Source organism: Carcharodon carcharias, chromosome 6, assembly GCF_017639515.1.
Source record: "Carcharodon carcharias isolate sCarCar2 chromosome 6, sCarCar2.pri, whole genome shotgun sequence".
Taxonomy (NCBI): Eukaryota; Metazoa; Chordata; class Chondrichthyes; order Lamniformes; family Lamnidae; genus Carcharodon; species Carcharodon carcharias.
The window spans coordinates 5,804,873-5,824,247 of NC_054472.1; the positions used below are offsets into that span (position 1 = coordinate 5,804,873).

The 19,375-nt window shown below is 39.9% G+C and overlaps 1 protein-coding gene across 1 annotated transcript in view; it reads right to left on the reverse strand.

Moving 5' to 3' along the window:
• Nucleotides 1–19,375, reverse strand: part of LOC121279398 (eukaryotic translation initiation factor 3 subunit E) — a 143,928-nt gene that overhangs the window by 67,025 nt on the left and 57,528 nt on the right. Inside the window, exons 8-9 of the mRNA XM_041190617.1 lie at nucleotides 15,392–15,518; nucleotides 4,188–4,289 (exon numbers count right to left, since the gene is read on the reverse strand). Of these exons, the coding sequence (XP_041046551.1) occupies nucleotides 4,188–4,289; nucleotides 15,392–15,518 (229 nt within the window). The remainder of the gene's footprint in view (nucleotides 1–4,187; nucleotides 4,290–15,391; nucleotides 15,519–19,375) is intronic.

The window sequence follows — 19,375 nt, forward strand, 5'->3', positions numbered from 1 at the left end:
GTCAACTGTTTCTTTTTTGTGCAGATGTGGGCTTCACTGGCAAGGCCAGAATCTAGTGCCCATCCCCAACTGTCCTCGAGAAAGTAATGGTGAGCCACCTTCTTAAACCACTGAAGTCTATGTCATGAAGGTGCTTTCACAGTGCTGCTAGGGAGTTCCAGGATTTTAATCCAGGATCAATCAAGGAAAGGTGATATATTTCCAAGTCAGGATGGCACGTAACTTGGGGAACCTGCAGGTGGTGGTGTTCCCATACATCTGCTGCCCTTGCCCTTCTAGGTGGTAGAGGTCGGGGGTTGGAAGGCGCTATCGAAAGGAGCCTTGCTGAGTTGCTGCAGCGTGTCTTGTAGTTGGTGCACACTACTGCCACTCTGCATCAGGGTGTTAGGGGGAGTGAATGTTTAAGGTGATGGGTAGGGTACCAATCATGTGAGTTGTCTTGCCCTGGATAGTGTCGAGCTTTTTGGGTGTTGGTGAAACTGCACTTATCCAAGCAAGTGAAGAGTATTCCATTACACTCATGACTTGTACCTTGTAGATGGAGGACAGGCTTTGGGGAGTCAGGAGGTGAGATCACAGCTTTTTATAACCCAATTTCCAAGAAACAACAAAAGCAGAATTAATACCTCCTAGCATTATAATAGAAATGGGACCAGCCCAACCAGATCTCATGCCAAGCTTCTATTTTAACACTCTTGACTTCCTTCCAGACCATATGTTTGACTCCTTGCTGAAAGAGAAATGCACCCAGTATTTTCTAAAGAAATCCTTCCACTAATGCAGTGTACAAACATGCAAAGTTTCTCAGATCATGCTTTCAAGTCATAATCTATTCCAATGGTCTAATCAGATAAAACAAATGCAGCTTCCATGCTAAGAATTTCCTTTAGTATTTTTATATATATTGTATCTTTTTCTCCTCCCAACTAGAATAAATTCAACTTTCTAGCCTGTCTTGATAACTCAATGATTTGCCCCCTGGAATCATCTTATGGCCCTTAAAACTGCCACACTCACCACAATTAGAGAACACAGCATATTTGCTTTGAAAGCTAATACTGCTTCTGAGGTGACAGCAAAATGTGACTATCATGTAAAGTTTCATTCTTACTGGTGTCACTCGTGGATGAAAAGTGTTGAATGTTATGCTTTGCAGCTGGAATTACAAGCTGCACTGACTATAGAGCATGTTACTCGCTGGTATGGCAGCCTAGCATGAGCTCTGATCCTTGGATCTTCTTCAAAATATTTTAAATATTTGGAGTGCTGGTGAATAGAGCACGTGGAATCACTTTGTTTCACTTACCATAAGCTCTGCACTTTTGGAAAACCAAATGTTCTTAACAACCCATAAACTCAGCACTCAAAAGAAGAATTGCCATGGGTCTTACTTACTGGCATCACAATCACTTTTTAATGTCTTTTGATTTTATTCACTTTCATTATTGAGCTGGTTGCTATACTGGTGAGTTAAAGGAGCAGCCTGCCATTTGCAAAACTCAATTCCAATGACTTTCACTAACTGATATATTCATTAACCAAAGGGTCCTCCCTTGTGGATTACTGATTCACCTACACTACATGAACAACTGAGGTTGAAGATGGCAGCCCACCACCATCTTCTCAAGGCCAGCCAGGGGTGGACACTAACTACACTGCCAGTAATGCCCAATCCCAAGTTTGATTTTCTTTCAATATTGTAGCACGTAGTCCAATCTTACTGAATTTTGTCAGCTTTTATGGCATTCCAATCATAAATTCAAGAACTCCTAACGCTGAAGGTACATTTCAGGTCTCTCAGCTAGACATGAACAACCCCTAATGAGCACGTAGTGACGGACGGGAGAGATGATAGATAAGCATACAGCAATTACAAACAGAATTTACAGCACTGAAACAGACCATTGGCCCAACTGGTCAATGGTGTTTATGCTGCCACCCAAATCTCTTTCCACCCTCTTCATCTCACCTTATCAGCATATCCTTCTATTCCTTTCTCCCTCATGTACACTTATCTGGTTTTCCCTTGAATATATCTACGTTAATCATATCAACTACTCCTTGTAGTGGTGAGTTCCACATTCTAATCATTTTGTAGGTAAAGAAGTTTCTCCTGAATTATCTATAGGATTCCTACTCTCGCAACAGAAAGGTGAGAGGTGCTTGTGTGTACAGAGAGGTTTATAGCAGGAACACACACAGGGCAAAGATACTTGCTTACCACAAGACAAATTTCAGGTTTTTACTGTTATTTCATTGGCATTTGAAACTCCTTTCACTCAATCATAATTTTCCAATAAACTATCTCCACAGGTTTAGTTAAAGCGCGTAACTCAGGTTAAAATTGGTCCAAAAATGAAAAGGATTTTCAAAAATAGAATTTAAATGAAATTTCCACATTAAATATTAACCACAGGCACTGGCTCTAAGTAAACTCTATAACCATTATTGACAAGCATACTGCATTTACAGGCTTAAAGCAACATCTTAGATAGCACAGAGTTATGTGCATGACTGCAATTGCTACATGACCTTTCTAAAACTGTAGCCTGCTGCACCTGCTACAGAATCTTAACAGCACAGGAGGTGGCCATTCAGCCTATCGTGTCTGCACCAGCTCTCCCAAATGAGCATGATGCCATTGCCCTGCCTTTTCCCCATACCCTTGCACATTGTTTCTACAATCATCTAATGCCCTCTTGAATGCCTTGATTGAACCTGCCTCCACCACACTTCCAGGCAGTGCATTCCAGACCTGAACCACTCGCTGTGTGAAAAAGTTTTTTCTCACATCACACTTGCTTCTTTTGCAAATCACTTTAAATCTGTGCCCTCTCGTTCTTGATTCTCCCTTTCTACTCTGTCCAGCGCCCTCATGATTTTTAACATCTCTATCAAATCTCCTCTCCGCCTTCTTCTCTCCAAGAACAGTGCCAACCTCTCCAACCTATCCTCATAGCTGAAGTTTCTCATCCCTGGAACCATTGTTCTGCGCTCTTTCCAATGTGTTCACATCCTTCCTATAACAAGCGACCAAAAAGTTAAGTTTATAGCAAACACTCATTTTGCAGGAGCCTCAGGTCTTGTATAATTTGATCCCACCTGTGGTCAGTTTTTAACATTATCAAGTTACAGTAGGCTTGGATCATTTTTCCATCCTAATAAAGAAAAAGAGCTTGCTTTTTATACAGCACCTTTCATGACCTCAGGACACTCCAAAGCACTTTACAGTCAAAGTGCTTTTGAAATGCAGTCACTGTTGTAATGTAGGAAATGTGCAGCCAGTGTGTGCTGATCCCACATTCGACAAGATAATGACTAAATAATTAGTTTTAGTGATTTCAGCTGAGAGCTTATTGGTTAGGACAGCAGGGAGAACTTCCCTGCTCTTCTTTTGTATCATGCCTTGGGATCTTTTATATTCAACTGAGAGGATAGAAGGGGCCTCAAAAAAACCTGCACTTCCAACAGTGTAGCACTCCCTCACTACTGCAAATGGGTAGGTCAACTTGGAGGCAAATCCCACTGCAGCCCAGTAAACCAAAGTGCAGTGCTTCCATTTACAATGGTAGATACATCTCATCTCTAGGCTGTGCATGGCAGTCTAACTTTCTACCATAGAATACTCATACATCAAATCATGCGGAAAGTTTAATTTAAGGAAGTGATGATAAAGTGTCAATCAACTATATCGACAACAACCTTATACTACCACAAAATGGAAGAAATTTAGTCCCATGAACCCAGGTAGCTCCAGCATTCTAGTCCTTTTCAAAGACACTGGTCATTTAAGTCTAATTTATATTTTGTAAATTTTAGAAGTCTCTCCCAAGCCCTGTTGGATGAAGTGAAGTGAGGTTGTCAGGAACTCATTCCGCATATGGGATTGGGCACAGCCTATTCAACCCTACTTGAACAGCATCCTCTGTCAGTCAGACACTGGTACAACAGCCAAATCATTTGAGGGAGTTAGAGAAAAGAAAGCTAAAGGTGGGTTAATGCACTTCCTAAACCTCAACACCCCCAAAACCGAATTCAATTATACACCTTTTGTATCATCATTGCAAGATACAATTTTTAAATGGGGCACATTATTGCCGACACTGAGGCACTCATGGCAGTGTTCAGAATAGTGCATAATGTGTGAAAGACTAACAGTGCAAAAAGTGTTGAAACAAGCAACTCACCGATTCACACTCTCGCAGCTTCTTCTGAGCACCATCAAAATCAAAATTCACATATAGACATTCCACAAATTCTGTGATGGGGTCCTTGTAAGTATAGGATTCCTGCAACAACAATCAAGAAATGAATTCACATGAGAAGACACTTGAAAAATAAGTGATTAACCAGGAAGCTCAGATTTACCAGTCATAACTCTAAAGGTTCCTGAGAAAACGTTAGACTAGATTTCCCAGACTAAAGGACAGTGTCAAAAGGTTGCACTTGGCATGACACACGTTGCATGGTACAAGGATCTTTGAATACAACTGATTCCTTTTCAGACTCATTAAGGACAAGAAAAATCAATTGATCTAGTTCACATGAAATCCATTGAGATTAATTAGCTAACTGTTCATACAGTAAAAGCTCAACAAGTTAATTGTTGGTTATTAAAATATTAATAATCAATACTCTAAGCTCTAAACGCTTTAGAAAGTTTAGCATAGTTACTATTAACTACAGAATAGCAAAAATTGATTTTTTGCTCTCCTAACTCCCCAATTTATGAGGAAGCCCTAGGCATGCAGTTTGTTGTTAGGATCATTCTCAACTGCATTTTTATTTGCCACAAATGACGTCAAATCTAGAAAATCTTTAAAAAAAAGAAAAGATTTTTTTGGGGGGTGTGGGGTTAGGGGTTGCAGTAGGTGAATTCTCATTCTCCAAAACTAATCATTTGTAGACTTCTGTTGCCCCTACAGGTTTGCCCAGTGAGTAGCTGAGATTTACGCAAAAAAAAAAATTGAATCGGACTGTTTCAAGTTAACTGGTTCAGCAGTGGGGAATACAAATGTTTTCTAATCTGGGGAGAAGGGGGGAATTGTTTTGGCTCCCACTCCTGGCGGAAGTGCAGAGGTCTGGATGTCAGAATTAAGATTTGGTTGTAAGCACACCACCATGTGTGGGTCAAAAGAATCACTCCCTGGTCTCAGGTATGAGTAATGGTCATCTAGATGCATACCAGAGCATGCCTTCTGCTCTCCAGGAAGTTAGTGTCATCAGAAGAGGAAAGAAAAACTGGCAACAGCAAAATAAGCTAAGCACCTGTGACTATGTGGAGACAAGGCCACCTTCACCAAATACACGATGAACCAAATGGCTTCATCCTCCGGTGTAATATTATGTTGTTGCAATTTCAGGAGGAAAACTTCAATTTCATTTGTAGTTTCAACATGACATCAATGATGAAACAAAAGCGCCATTAGGTCACTTGTGACAGATGCATTAAATAGCCCTAAAGAAAGCAACTTATGTCGTCATTTAGAAGATGGGTTGTGTAGTTGTCCAATGACTCCTCTCCAGTTGTACCAAGTTCTTTTCAGTTACAAACATTCAGCTCCCTGCTTACTAATCACATCCTAAATACATGGGTGCTAACAAATCACAATACTCCCAAGAAAAAGAGGCAGAGTATCAGCAGTTTCTGTTCTCTAGAAAGGTCAAGCAATTCAAAACTGTGTCTGTTATCCTGCCCCTGGAGTCCAAAGCCATGTAGATCAGTAGATTTCATCAATCTGACATACTCTATACCACAGGGCACCTTCACAACATCAGGAATGGAGATTCAGGTTATCAGCCTTCTACAGGACCACAAATGATGTATCGCTGAAGTTTGACTTCAAGCGGAACTCTGCAGTTATGCCAGAATACAAGAGTTACTGCAGCTGCAATTCAACAGTTACCACATATCTGTACCACATATCTGCATCAGTGTAGAAGTGAACTTAGCACTGCCTGTGTCATGCAAGAGAAATCAGCAGAGTTGTAGCGATGGAAATCAAGTCAATGTGAAGCCAAGACACGGAGTAGCAATGACAAATGTTTTTCCACAATTTCCAGGGTATCAAATAAGCAGAAAAATTCATAATAATTACAGGTGAGCTCAACTTTGATGCGAACATCTGTTGACCTTTGACTGAAGCATCCCCTTCCTTGTCCCAGTCTATCCAAGGCACTCAAAACGTTGCCACTTTCCACAAGTCCATCAATAAATTTGTCCTTTCCTTCACTACCTAATGGACTCTAGCCTCAAAGTTGTTCTTCACCAGGTTCTTCTTTACATCCTCAACAACTGACACTTATGTCCTTAAAAGTGGAGAAACAGCCCAGGGCACCGCACAGACGTGTAATCAGACAAAAGACAGACAACAGACCAAGGGATAAATATTTATCAGCCAGGCTTGCAGGTGGTGGTCAGGCATCTGGAGGGAGTCCCGTGCGGTTGGTCTGGGTCTTTAGAATAGTTAGAAGAGGTTTTAATCATTTTAACTTTTCTGAGTAACTATCGGTATAACCCTGGCAGAAACATCCGAAGTTTGTGATTTAAATCGCATTTTCAGATGGTTCCCAGCACAGCGCAATTGTCCAGAGGAACAGTGCACTTCTGGGCAATTTCCATGCAAACCCTTACCTGGGAACTTCCTACAGGGATTCCCCAGAGCACCTTTGGAGTACCCCTCAAATCCCCGACAATGGGGAGCTCAGAAGTTGGAGGCCATTAACTTAGTGATCAGGTTTGATCACGGCTTGATTTTACTCGGGGCGGGGGGGGGGGGGGGGGGGGGGGGGGGGGGGTGGTGGCGGTGGTTAAGGGGGCTAGAGTTGCAAGCACCAGCTAAACAACAAATTTGAATCAGAGTACTTGTCCCAAAACAATAGATTCTTAGATTCCTGTTCTGTATTAAACTGTTTCCTCCCTTTCTAGACAGGGGCAGACGTTGGAGGTCAGCAGTGAGACGGTGGGTTAGAGAGTAGAAAAACAGGTGCTGCGGGTCACACGGTCCTACACAAGACTGATGAGAAACTACAAAAGAAATCCTGCAACAGCATTTAAACAAAGTGTTGTTCATAGCCCTCCTCTGTCCTTCCTCCCAGTGCTGCTGCCTGCTCTCCAGTTCTCTCCCACTGCGAAGCTGTTTGCGGCCGAGGCTGCACCCGTGTCAAAAAGCCAAACATATCATACTTTTAAGTACATAAACCAGGATTATGGGGAGGCGGTGGCATAGCGGTATTGTCACTGGACTGGTATTCCAGAGACCCAGGGTAATGCTCTGGGGACCCGGGCTCGAATCCCTTTACAGCAGAGGGTGAAATTGGAATTCAATAAAAATCTGGAATTAAAAGTTTAATGATGACCATGAAACCAGTGTTGATTTGTCATAAAAACCCATCAACTTCACTAATGCCCTTACCTGGCCTACATGCGACTCCAGGTCCACAGCAGTATGGTTGACTCTTAAATGCCCTCTGAACTTCATTAGGGATGGGCAATAAATGCTGGCCCAGCTAGTGATGCCTACATCCCATGAATGAATAAAACAACCAGCAAACATGCATAAAATACGGTGTAGATTGGGAAGAGGTCAGTACTGCAGAAAATGGCCTTAAGAATTTGGGTATAGAATGTATTGCAAAAGTACTGCAAGTTCTAGCACCAGTTAAATTGTAGTGCAGAAGAATAAAAGATGGCAGTTAATGCCATCCTGGCACTGCAAGACATTCTTCATGCCCCATCTATTATCTAAAGGCCAATAATTATTTATTTGCAACATTATCCCTAAATTTCCAGCACAAGCAGGGCAATTTAACATTGTCACACTGTTACTGATCTACAGATAAAGGCCATGCATGTGTCAGTTAGGCTCATGTGATTGACAATGCCAGTTGAGCCATGTCCTCCATGCAGTCAGAAACAGAAGTTTTTAAACAGTGAAATTAATTTCCTCTTCCATAAATTGGTTCTCTAGGTACACCTACACTAGAAACTATCACAAAGTATTCCACATGCAGCTCAGTAGATGCCTCAAGGAAATACTGAAGACACTAGATAGACAGTCTTTGCAAAACATGCCTCCAACAACCTCACCCCTCACTTTTTGGAAGTTTCCCAGATATAGTCAAGAATAAACAAATAAATCTATCAGCTTGGCCAAATATTAAGACAAATATTCACTTTCATATAAATCTACCGTGCATCATTGTACATTGTCAACTAAAACAAAGGCTTCAAAATAAATACTGCATTCTGGTCCATTTATTTTCCCCTGTTTGTCCCACTTTCTCCTCATTCTTTCCTGCCTGCCAAAAGTTTCCATTCGTGAATGATTGCGAAGCATCGTCCGAAAAGCCACCCTTCATGTATGAGGATGGTCAGCAGATGACTGAAGTGAGTCAGACAAAAGAAAATTGGACTGCTCAACTAGTTACAAATAGCAGCAATTGTGTCAGACACAAAGTAACACACTTGGATGTTTAATAGGCATCAAAGGATAAGATTTCCATCAATACTCATTGCAGAGAGTGAGATCATGGTTCCTATTTTACAACAAGTCAGGCAACTGTTATGAGCACAATACTCCCTTTTAAGTGCACTGTAAAAAGCAAAAAAAAATGTATCAGGGAACAGGACAAACATATTCAAAAGAATGGTTGTTATAATCTGAGGAAACTAGCCAAATCAATAAACACCAAATTTAAAACTTTTTAAATACTTTCATTAAGACTTGAAAATATGTTTTTTGTAACATGACATCTTTTACCAATGACAAAGGATAAAAACAAAAACCAGAACATAGCAAAGTTGAATTAAGTTGGCAAAATAATGGTGTTGCTACACACTTCAATTTTGGCAACAATACAAAATAATTACTGAACACAATTGCATGAGTGTGTTTTTTCATAAAAAGCCAAGCCAAAATCTATACTGTTGTTGCTAAGCTGAAATGCGCGAGCTACGGTAAGTAAATCTATTTTTGGCCAAATGTCTAACACACTTGTTTGAGATACTCTAAAGTGAGCTGAGAAACTCACACGATTTCGGTTTGCCTGATATGCAAAGGACAATCTCCCTGCTATAGGAGCATAAACCACTGACCCAAGTCCAGAGTGCTTGGGTTCAAGTTGGCAGGAGCAAGGCTTTTGGAATTTAGGATAGCACCAGGAGGGTACAGCCAAACTCGAGAGTGTACAGGAGGGTGGTGGTACTGCTAGATTTTTAACGATCAAAACCAAGACATCCTAACATCTGTCAGCTCTGAAGTTATTACTGTTCCATACGGACTCAAAACATTAACGCTGTTTCTCTCTCCACAGGTGCTGTCAGACTTGCTGTGTTTTTCCAGCATTTTCTGCTTTTATTTCAGGTTTCCAGCATCTGCAGTATTTTGCTGTCATGCATATATCCTAACACTCCACAGCCATGGTAATGATTTAATGATTCCAACTGAAGCAGAATGGGTGGATTACTGATAACCCTGGAGAAGTGAAGAGCTGCTTGTCCAATGAAGGGTACAGATGTGAAACATCATAAACTATCTTTTTTTCTCAACAGGTGCTGACTGACCTGTTATTCCATTTCCAAATTTACTCTTGCTTTCATTTCAGATTTGCATTTTCCCCTTTCAGCTTGGAGCCAAATCAAATTACCAATAAAATACTGTGTCTGGGATAATAGAAACTGTTATCTTGTGTGTTATACATTGCAGTCAACCATACCATGCTCAGAAGTTAGAAAAAGTGAATCCAAGAACAACCAGACTTGGAACATTTAACTTAACCACACTTTATCCAGCGACAAAAATCAGTGGCAAGCTCTCAATTTCTGTGGAAACAGTGACGCCCAAACACCAACTCCAGTCCGAGACTTGAAAATAGTTCAACCTCAAAGAGAATGGGATCTACTAGAACTAGCACTGTCGCAAACTTCATTAAATATCCCCTCAAACAGTTTGGTTCTTGCATCAGGTCTATTAAGGTTCAGGGATGAATAGCAGGCTAGCAGAGCCACATTTTCTACAGAGTGCTGATCTAGTCTAGAGGACGGTGCCAAATGCAATGATGCCCAAAGATAGAACAGGTTCACCAATTGGAGTTGGGTTCCAAGGCAACACACGGACTGCAATTCAAATACATTTGAAGAGGTAAGTTTGTACCAGTTAGTGGTTGAGGGAAAATGGATTGAGGAAACTCAAACATTAATGATGGATTTCACACCTCCAACTGACCAAAAACATTTAACAGAATTGACAATAAGTTAAATATAACTCGTTATATAAGATAATCCACTCTTGTTATAAGACTATGCTCTACAATTGCCAGATCTAGGATCGAAACTTTTACATTAAGAAAGGTAAAATTCATTTCCCCAAGTTGCTAAAAAAATTAGTTAGATTTCAACTTCAATTGCTCGAGGCCGTGCTGCTCTAGAGAAATGTTCACTTTGACAATAACTCAATTGTTCTTCCGTCTCTCGCTACCCCCACTCAACCCTGAACCTTCTCTCCTGAAGGCAACTCATTTGACTTTGGTTCCATGAGCAGCAGCAACCCTGTCAAGTAGGCAAACCTTAAGTGTGTGCTTAGGAAGCAAGGGTACCCAAGGTTTCATAAGCACAGAAAGCATCACATCTGCACCCTATTCCCACACACCTGCACGTTGCATCAAGCATCACTGGACAGCAATCAGCTACAGGATCCTTGGCTCAATTTTCCCTCTTCCTTATGCAGCAAAATCTGGCTTACTGGACTTCAACTAAGAGCAGAACTGAGATCAAACAGAAAATCCCACTTGTAGAGTTCAGTACTATATCTTGCAGACACCAGGTGAACTTGCTCTGCTGTTCAAATGGTAAAAACAGAAGGTACAAGCATAACCAATTTAGCTGCAGAAATGAAAACAGAAAATGCTGGAAAAACTCAGCAAGTCTGGCAGCATCTGTGGAGAGAAAAAAAGAGTTAGCGTTTCGAGTCCATATGACTCTTGAGCTCTGAACTCAAAACATTAACTGTTTCTCTCTCCACCAATGCTGCCAGGCCTGCTGAGTTTTTCCAGCATTTTCTGTTTTTAATTTCAGATTTCCAGCGTCTGCAGTATTTTGCTTTTATCTCAACTATGCAGAGATTGTTGTTGGGTCTGCAAATACATCAACAATTTGAAAACAGTATTCCAAAAAGACAATCACAATTCTTGGACTGATTACAAACTTGGGCGTAGAAGTACACTAAGTGACTACAGATGATAATAAACATCACATGGCAGAGAGTCAACTCTTGCTTTGCTTATACAGCTCTCAGCTTGAGCTACAGGTGGGCCATGGAATAGGTTGCAATATAAAAAAGAGTCACTATATAAATTGCATTAAATCACATAACATCGGTATTTCCTGAAAACCAGATTTAAAGGTTTAGGATTAATTAAATGAGTATTAATACCAAGCATCAACTTAAATGACAAGAGGGCAAATAAAGGTCACAGACACTGTCAACATAGAACTGCAGGTATGTGTTATCATCTTGTATGCCAATCCACAGTCATCTTGGTCCAATATTTTAAACATATGGGGTTTAAGCCAAATTTTAAACTGGAACTTATTGCAAGAATGATCTAACAAACGGCTGATGAATACTGCATCAGATGAAGGTGAAGGACAGAAGTGTGATGTTACAGGGGATTAGCACAATCACACGAGTGATGTAATGAGGACACATTATTTCTTGTAATATTACCCAAATAATTTAATACTCTAGTTGCTGCAGAACAGATTGACTAACGCAGACAGTATTGTTTTCTAACCCTTTCGCCATTTCTGATATACTATCTGCACATAATATAAAGCTTGATAGGCATGTAATGAAGCAATGTCACCAAGACTCAAAGGCACAGGTCCAAAAATTAGGAAATTAATTGAAAATGCTTGTGTTCTGGAACTAGCATTACTAACAAACAAACAGATCCCTCAACTACTTCTACAGTTACTATTGCATGACAGAAAAAAAACAGAACATCTTCAATCTAAGCAGTAATCAAACTGCACCCTAGCTTTCCTCTTCAAAATGAAACTGGACAAGACATGATTCAACAGATCAACCCCCTCTTAGTCATTTTGTTCTTCAAATAAAATCTTCCATGATAGAATACTCTGCTGAGTGACATTTACAAAGGTGCCTGAAACAACTCTAGTACAATAGGCAAAAACAGAATTACTGAGTTCTGTGGAAGGGTCATGAGGACTCGAAATGTCAACTCTTTTCTTCTCCGCCGATGCTGCCAGACCTGCTGAGTTTTTCCAGATAATTCTGTTTTTGTTTTGGATTTCCAGCATCCGCAGTTTTTTGTTTTTATCACAGTACTATAGGCTCCTGGCAATCTCTATTTCATTGAACTCCTTACCATAAAGCTTTTCGGAGTACAAATTAAAAAGATTTTGCCTTCCTCTTTAGATAAAGTTAAACATTAGGCATTTGCTTAAGTTTTAAAATCGTCACAAATGTTCTTAATTTCTTCCATTGTTAAAGAAAACCATCACTACCAGTTGCATCAGGATATACAGCATTGGGTCTGGACTAAAACAAAAATACCTGGAAAAACTCAGCAGGTCCGACAGCATCTGCGGAGAGGAAAACAGTTAACGTTTCAAGTCTGTATGGCTCTTCACCAGAACATTGTCTTCATGTCGGACCTGCTGAGTTTTTCCAGGTATTTTTGTTTTTGTTTCAGATTTCCAGCATCTGCAGTATTTTGCTTTTACATTGGGTCTGGACTGTTGAGTTGTCATTTCTCTCACGCACACTTCTTTGATCATTCAATTCTCTGTTTCACGACTAACTTCTTTCACTAGCTACTGCATGCAGAAAGTCATGGAATGCTTGTACAAGAAAGGGTATCTCAGCTACTAAAAATCAGTCTATCCCCTACACCAATACCAGATGCATTTCACATTGCAACAAAGATTTGTGACAAAATGGGAAGATTCCTCTCTATGTTGGCTCCTCCAGTTGTGAAATAGCTCAAACCAAATTGGAAGTATTTCCTCATGTAATTTTAAAAGGGAAATGGAGAGTCAATAGGGTAAGAAAATTCCAGATTCATTTAAGCATATTTTAATTGCTAATCAAATGACATATGGGTAAAGTTTTAGCAGGTATGAAAGGTCTTGATCATGTGTGAACACCTGCTCACTGGTGCTCCTCACCATTGTGGCCATTAAGAATGTATTACTACTATGATAGGCTTTATATCTGGCTGGAGACCAGACTTAATTTACTGACATGTTGACCATGGATGATGTGAAATGTTCAACATTACATCATTCAGATCTACAGAATACTTCTATCTAAAAGTTTGACTGCTTATTAAACTGCATAAGAAATAAGAAAGTGCAATTATCTCCTTATGCACAAATTTTATTTTTGCTTTGCACTCCCTGTATTGTTCCATGCATTAGCATAATTTAGCCTGTAAATAAGTAGACCATTAGTTTTAGCCTGTGAACATTAGTCAGTGTTACTTCTTGCTTTCCGAAAGGGCTGGAAACATTGAGCATCCCACGACATGCAGTGTCTGCACAATAAGATAACTGCGAAGTCTAGCACACGATCATAGGTACACCACATCCAAGGTGGCAAGGCTCCAGATCATAAACTGTCTGATTATGAGGAAAATATCAAAGCATTCAGCAACATCAATCTTTTTCTATAATCTCAAAACAAGAGAGCATTAGAATTGTGGAACTGTAATACTTAGGATAAAGTATTATAGTATTAATAAACACGGATTTAAATTGGCAAATCAAAGGTTGCTACAGCAATAAGGTAATTAATGGGTAAAGAACAGAATTAGAATTAGGTAGGTTGGTTGAGGTGGGATGGACTGGAGGCAGGGTATATGTCAGGTTGGGTGGGGCATGAATTATATGAAATTCTTCCCGGTAGTTAGCAGCTGAGCAATAAACATTGAAATAAGGTAATCTTCCCAAAATTAGAATGATGGGCACAAATCATCTGCGTCTCCTATTGTTGCACTGTTCCAACACAACACTCTTAGGAGTTGCCTGAAGGCTCCACAAAAGCTCAGCATCAGAAAGCAGGCACGAGAGAAATGGAATTCCACATTTGAAACATTGAGATCAATATGTCTTCTAAGATTTTACATCCTTCTTTCCCAAAGGAGGACCCCAATTTCTCATTAGAAATGTATTTTTTTCTTCAATTTGAACAGAAATTTAAAATATTCAAGTATCTCCACTGGGGATGGGAGCAACAATATTATTCTTCTAATATGCCAGCCATTTATGCTGAGAATGGCAATGTGGCTTAAAGTACAATACTCAGCAGGGCATCTTGAGGCACAAAATTCTTGAATTCCGAAATCTGCACTTTGTTCTTTGTTCCAATTTTTTCAGGCAGATATACAGAAGGAATGCAACTGCAAATTTTTCATCTGTAAAGTCTTCAGGTTACATCTGTTGCATTTTAATCTTACTACACAATGTGGCCACATATACAATTTCCTTAATACCGGCTGCTCCAGAAATCAAATAGCACCTATTTCCTGACCAAGCAATTACGATTTCTGCTTAACACACCTGTGCATATTTAATAGATATTTCATTAAGTATTGGCCAAGTTGTGTGTAAGACTCCCAAAACATCCACAGGATTCCTCAATATTCCCATCATTCCAAACTTTTCCACAAGATTTTTGTGCATTAGCTGTGACTTTTCTCTTTAGAATGACAGCGGGCAATTCCCCCACTACCTTAGAACGTTCTCTTTTAGGGCCTCCGAAGTTCTCTCACCCTATACCCTGGACCAGTGGCGGTTATACACTGCATTATCTTGGCTACATGCTACAATCATTCCACCAATGCAAACACACAAACCTCCTGCTTTTAAAGATCTTCCTTAAAACACATCTCTTCGCTTTCGGTTACATAACTATTCAAACGTTGACTCGGTACAAAGTGCCTTAGGTTACAGAGACAGGTGTCAGATTGGCACTACTTTGCAGGTTTCCCATAATGCTTTTTCCAGGCTAACCCTGCTTGCGCAACAGCTGGTTCCTGCATAATAACACTTACTTCTGGCATCTTTTTGTCCAATAATTAGGAACGCCATTAATATTGTTGCCCAAGATTTCACATAACTACATTTCAGAATAATGGTTTTATTGAATTGAATCGAATCGAAGTGTGCAGGAGAACACCAAGGTTGACAGAATAAGTTAGGCAAGTTGCAAACTATCCATCAGGTGCTGCTAAGCTTGGCTTTCAAAAGCCTGAAGATCAGAGGAAGGGAAGGAGGACAGGGGAAAACTAAGGGCTTCACTGTTTTGAACTACTAATAAAACGAGGGAAGTGAGGGAGAGGGATGAATGAATGAACTGTAACTCACTTGCTGGATGACCTTCACCAAGTCCTTGAGGACCTGTCTACGTTTTCGCACATCCTTGTTGGTGATGACTGCTGTGGTCAGGTAACGAAGGATGTGTGGACACATCGTCTGAATGGCATTAAGATATCTAGAGAAGGAAGAAAAAGAGCGAAGTCAAATCTGCTCACAAGACTGTGCTTCAAGTACATCAAGACATGGAAAGAAACAGCCGTTTTTTTTTGTAATGAAATGGATGATCAGACCAGCAACTGCAATTCGCAGGGCTATGAACCCAGGTTCTCTTGACTGTCATTAAACTTGGCACGTACAGGCAAAAATGGCTTCAATTCTTGGGTTACTAGGTGAAAAAACTACAAACTGCACAAGGTCCACAGAAGAGAGACTGGTGGAATCATCCCTACCCCACATGAAGAGTGCCTAACACATCAAATACCCAGCTGCACTGTGAGCTGTTCTCTTCAGTCTCTCCTGCCTGGCTCGAGTGAGGAAGGATGTGGTAAATAGTAGCAGAAACAGGCTAATAAGGGCAAATCGTAAAAATAAATACACTAGGGAACAACATGTGTAATCATGGCACTGTCAGTTATGGATGCAGACCACAGAATACATTTACTTCAAAAACGGCATTATCATGCCAATTTCCATAATTTACTCAGCTGCATGAAATGGGTCTAATTTCCTCTTGCAACTCAGACCTCTCTCAGCCAGTAATCCAAGAATAATATTTTAGCAATTAGTCTAACTTTTTCTCTCTGACTCAATGACACAAAGTTATCTTAAAATCAGCAGCTTGGGAAGAAACCGAAGCAGAGTGTGTGCCTATTACCGGAGATTTGTGGCAAGGTCATTTTCAGCAGTGATAAATATATTCATAATCGTGAAATATTTAGAGCATTAGAAAGCAAGTAATTTCAGTTAGCTCTAACAAGTTATTAAAATCTGCTGGAGCATGGATCTGCCCAGGTCAGTCAAATTCCCAAACTTTGGTGGCATAAAACTCAAGACTTTAGTCATGAGGAGAGTTTGAGCAGTTTTGTTCACTACTTTATAGGAAGGGTGTGATCACAATAGAGCAGGTGCAGAGGAGAATTACAAGGCTGTTTCCCAGAATGGAGAATTTTAGCTATTAGGAAAGATTGAATAGGCTGAAGCTCTTTCCTTTGGAATGGAGGAAGCAGAGGGGAGATTTAACTGAGGTGTATAAAACTGAAGGGCCTAGATACATATGAAGGACCTATTTCCCCAAGAAGAGAGTTCAATAAAGCAGGGGACAGAGATTTCAAGTAACTGGTTGAAGAATTAGAGCACAGTTGAGAGGAATTTATTCACCCAGAAGGTGGTGGTGGGGATCTGGAACTCACTTCCTCAAAGGGCAATAAAAGCAAAACCCTCAGTGCATTTAAAAAAAAAACTTGGATATGCACTGGTGGTGCTAAGGACAGCAGACCAAGAGCTGGAAAGTGGAGCTAGGCTGGATGGCTCTTTTTTCAGCATGATGGGCCAAATGGCCTCACCCTGTGCTGTAAATTTTCTACTCTACCAAGGACAGCAGAACCTGCAAAAGCAGGTTTGAAGCTTTGAAGCAATAAGCTGTACAGTAGCACTCACTGATGGTTGAAAAATCCCCCATTTTACACGCAGCCATACCATGCCTTTCTCTTACAGATACCCAAAATTGTCCTCTGCAAGTTCACATTATAGAACAGAATTAATGGTACCCCAAAGATTCAAGTGACTGCCATGCTCAGATTACAGTTCCAAGACCGCCTCGCATGTAATAGCTAGAAGTAGATGGAATGTTCCAACCTCAATGTGTATTTGATCAGTGCCGATCCTTTGGCAACCTGCCAGTAGTAGTACTTTACAAAAACATGCCTTAACCATCTCAAACAGACTGCTCTTTTCCTCTCTCAAATGACAAAAATCTTCACCAACCAGGATCAGCAAGTTTTACATGAGTGGCACCAAAATATTTACACCCAACCCTTCATTCTGACAACCCTTACTCACTAGCTTTCATTTTTAAGTCACTGCAGTCTTACATAATGTACTGGCTGCTTTAAAATGGAGTTTATGATACAGCATAAAACACGGTGAGAAAAGGGCCCGACATCAAGGGCACAGAATAAATCCAAGTTCAAAATGTTGCAGCACATAGTTATTAAAATGGACTCGGGACCAAACATAGCTTTTGAATTATTCATTTGTTCCACAACAGCTTTCAAGTTTGTAAAAATCAGGTTGCCTCATACGAGCAGAAATATGAAACCAGAACAAAACATTCCCAAATTGATGTTTCAGGTGTGGATCCTTTCCCAAAATTGATTAGACTCAAGGCTCACATCTGAAAAATCAACTCCACGGTTCGCTTTGGACCTCACTGCCTGTTCCATTGAACAAACGATGCAGCATTGAAGGCCAATCAGCCCATCGTGCCAGCTCTATAAAAGAGCTATCCAATTAGTCCCAATCCCCCCCCTCTTTCCCCATAGCCCTGCACATTTTTTCTTCCAAGTATTTCTTCTATTCCCTTTTAAAAGTTGCTACTGAATCTGCTTCCACCACCCTTTCAGGTAGTGTTTCAGGTCACAACAACTTGTTCCATAAAAACAAAATCTGATCTTGCCTCTGGTTCTTTAGACAATTAATTTCAATTTTGTTACCAACTCCCTTGCTAGAGGCAGCAATCTTCCCTCATCTTCAGTATTTCCAGCATTTCTTTGCTTTTGTTTCAAATTTCTAGTGCCTGCAGGATTTTACTTTATGAATAAAACAACATTTCCTTTCTGGAGCTCCAGCAACAAGTATTTGCTGTAATTAAAGATTCAAGTTGCATTTTTTGGTGACAATTTGTACTGCTCCTGCAGAATGTATAACATCTTAGATCTGGTTAAGCTAAATATGCTATGATGTTTCCCCTACAATCCCAATAAAAGCCTGTGTGTATATTATGGGCAACACATGCTGTTCTCACAGGAAAGGAGAGTTTGTGTAAAAAATGTTATGGGACATTGAGAAAATTTTCTTCTCCCTCACTGGCTGAGTCAGATTGCCTTGGATAGTTATTGTTTTGCTATTTGCCAATCATAGACATTTAAACCATCTTTTCCACTCAAAACTCCTCGGTCAACATAGTCAATGGGTTAATGGGTTTCTTCATGTTGTGTAAACACCTGGTGACTGACTTTTTATAGTACTTTCCCCATTAATGTAACAGCAGTACCACACTCCACGGTGCATATGTTGACTTTAATCCAAATTCTTTTGTAGCTGCCATTTTTTAACCTCTAACTGATCATTTTTAATAAAAATTATTTAGACAAAACTTAATTCAAGGACAAAGCTATGCATTTCCCAACATGATTGCATTTATCCACGTGTCCCTTAAATGTTTTGATTGATTTTTTTTTCCACTCACAAGCCTAGGCTTTGACAGGACAGTATTAGTCCACAATAGTCCAGAGCAAGCTTTTGATTCACGCCGATGCAAGCCAAACATGTGAAGTTTGTAGAAACTCAATCGTGCATCAACTGGAGCAATTTTAGGAAAGTGGGGCCCCCTCATGTTTTGTTCTTGTAAGAAATTGGAGATTTAAATCCTCAAAGTTTTTAAACAGAAGAGCAAAGATTCTCCTCAAAGGAGTTTATCAATTATCCCTTTTTACTGCATTCGCATAATATGCACATATACATACACATTTATACAGCATGTACCAAAGAGAGTATATATAATGTACATAATTAAATATACATTATAAAAGTACACACACATGTACATTTTTAAATATATATTTATGAGCATAATTAAATATATATCATGCACACATACATATATAATATAAAATATATATGCACACATAAAAAGTTAAAAAATCATTTCATGAACCACTGAAGTTGAACAGCAATTTAACCAGAATCTCAGAGGAACAATTTTGCCACTACAGAGCAAATGTTCTAAATTCCACAGAGAGTATTACAATTGAA